The 2,072-nt window shown below is 68.0% G+C and overlaps 1 protein-coding gene across 1 annotated transcript in view; it reads left to right on the forward strand.

The window, feature by feature from the left end:
- Nucleotides 1–32: 32 nt before the first annotated feature.
- The window catches only part of CHLRE_04g227650v5 (uncharacterized protein), a 15,832-nt gene continuing 13,792 nt past the window's right edge, over nt 33–2,072 (forward strand). The window contains exons 1-3 of the mRNA XM_043062039.1: nt 33–394; nt 733–857; nt 1,193–2,017. Of these exons, the coding sequence (XP_042925391.1) occupies nt 70–394; nt 733–857; nt 1,193–2,017 (1,275 nt within the window). The 5' untranslated portion in view covers nt 33–69. The remainder of the gene's footprint in view (nt 395–732; nt 858–1,192; nt 2,018–2,072) is intronic.

A 2,072-nucleotide genomic window follows, 5' to 3' on the forward strand; every position in this document is an offset into this window, starting at 1 on the left:
AAGCAAACCCCCCTTGTGTGTCCGTACCTCCCCCTCCCCCTCCCCCCCCCCCCCCGCCTCCTGTGCAGCATGTCGGGCTGGTACCGCCGCGCCTGCCGCCACTTCAGCGACCCCGAGGCCCTCCTGGCGGCGGCAGTAGCAGGACAGGACTACGGCGGCGGCGGAGGAGGCGGTGCTACTGCCGCCTCCCTGGGCGGTGCTGCCACCGGCATGGCGGCTGCAGCCGCTGCTACAGCCGGCGGCGGTGCAGCTGCTACTGCTGCCGCTGCTACAGCCGGATGTGGCGGTGGCGGCAGTAGCAGCTGGCTGCTGGCGCCGGGGCATCTGCAGCTCAACGGGTCGGACTGGGCGCGGGCGTACGCGCGGACCAAGTACCTGTACGAAGCCACGTACGGTGAGTGGTGGGGGTGATGTACTGCTGCCGTGTGTACTGCCGTGTGTGTACTGCCGTGTGTGTACTGCCGTGTGTGTGTGTGTGTGTGTGTGTTTGCAGTGGGCCCTATGGTGTGATCAGTGCTGTACGGCCAACAGCCGCAATGGTCGTACTGCGCTGTGCTATGGCACGCCCCTCATTATCCCTCCCCGGTCACTACCTCCATACACAACGGTGTTCCAGCACCACACCCTCCCACCCTCATCCTCCCTCTGCCTCCATCCCTGACCCGTTCTCCCCGCTTCCATCCCTCCCTGCCTCCACCCTCCTCCATTACTCCCCTCCCCTCGCTTCTGCAGGCGAGCTGTTTGACCCGCCGCACACGCAATACGTGTCGCTGTGTGTGCCGCACCCCCTGGCCGCGCCCGCCAGCGACCTCGCCCCCCTTCTAGAGCTGTTGGAGCTCAGGAGGCCCAGGCGGCAGGTGGGCAAGGGGCAGGTGGGAGAGGGAGAGACCGGGGATGGACGGGCGGGCATGTGGTGAGGGATACGAAACACGCACGCCACGTGTGTGGTAGCGTGCGTGTGCAATTGTGCATACCCTCGTGTGTATTAATTAGCTGGTTGGGAGCTGGTTGGAGCCTTGTTGGGGCCTTGTTGGGGGCTGGTTGGGGGGGCTGGTTGGGGGCTGGTTGGGGGCTGGTTGGGGGCAGGTCCTGTCCACTTGTACTGCAATCGTGCTAGCACGACTGCTCCTGGAAACCGGCAGCCGAGGCAGCCGCCATGCGTGTCAAACCCTGGGTTGCTTGCATTACGCAGGGCCCCTGGCCGGTGCGCATGCTACTGCCCGACTGGGTGGACGCCGCAGCTGCTACTGCCGCCGCAGCCGCTGCAGCGGCGACAGAGGGTGGAGATGCTACAGCCAGCGATGACGACGAGGCGGAAGCGGAGGCGCTGGCTGTAGCAGGTGGCGCCGGTGGATCCGATGAGCACGAGGATTCGGATCCGGATTCTGACGATGGCGAGGGGCGGCGTGCGGGTATCCGGCTGCAGCGGGGCCGCAACAGCGGCATTCGCGGCCGCCCCCACCATCACCACCACCCACATCACCAGCACCAAAACCACCATGACCATGGGCACCACCACCACCAACAGCAACAGCAGCAGCAGCACCAACAGCATCCCGGATCCAGCGGCGGCGGTGGTGGCGGCGGCGGCAGCCGTGCAGGCTCCCACTCCTCGCCCCGCCACCCGCACCACCCGCACCTGCGAATACAGCCCTCCCCCAGCCTGCCCTCGCTGCCCAATGGCGGCGGTGGCGGCGGCGGTGGCAGTGGCGCAGCCGCCAGCGGCGCTAGTGCCAGCTACAGCCCTCGCTCAGGGCAGCAGCAGCACCCACACCAGCAGCCGCACCAGCACAGCAAGCGAAGGGATGGGCCTGCCGCCGCTGCTGCTGCCACCATTAGTAACGCGCTGGCGCTCGGCAGCACCAGCATGACGGCGGCTGCAGCCGCGGCCGCTGCTACTGCCGCTGCTACAGCCGCTGCTACGGCCAGCGCCGCCGCTACAGCCGCCGCCACTGCCAGCCCGCTGCTACAGCCGCCGGGCTGCGTCATGCTGCTGATGGCCTCAACCACCACCAAGGTGCGTGCGGTGAACCCATTAGTCACAGGGCTTGTTCCCGCCCCCCCCCCCCCCC

Source organism: Chlamydomonas reinhardtii, chromosome 4 (genome assembly GCF_000002595.2).
Source record: "Chlamydomonas reinhardtii strain CC-503 cw92 mt+ chromosome 4, whole genome shotgun sequence".
Lineage (NCBI taxonomy): Eukaryota > Viridiplantae > Chlorophyta > Chlorophyceae > Chlamydomonadales > Chlamydomonadaceae > Chlamydomonas > Chlamydomonas reinhardtii.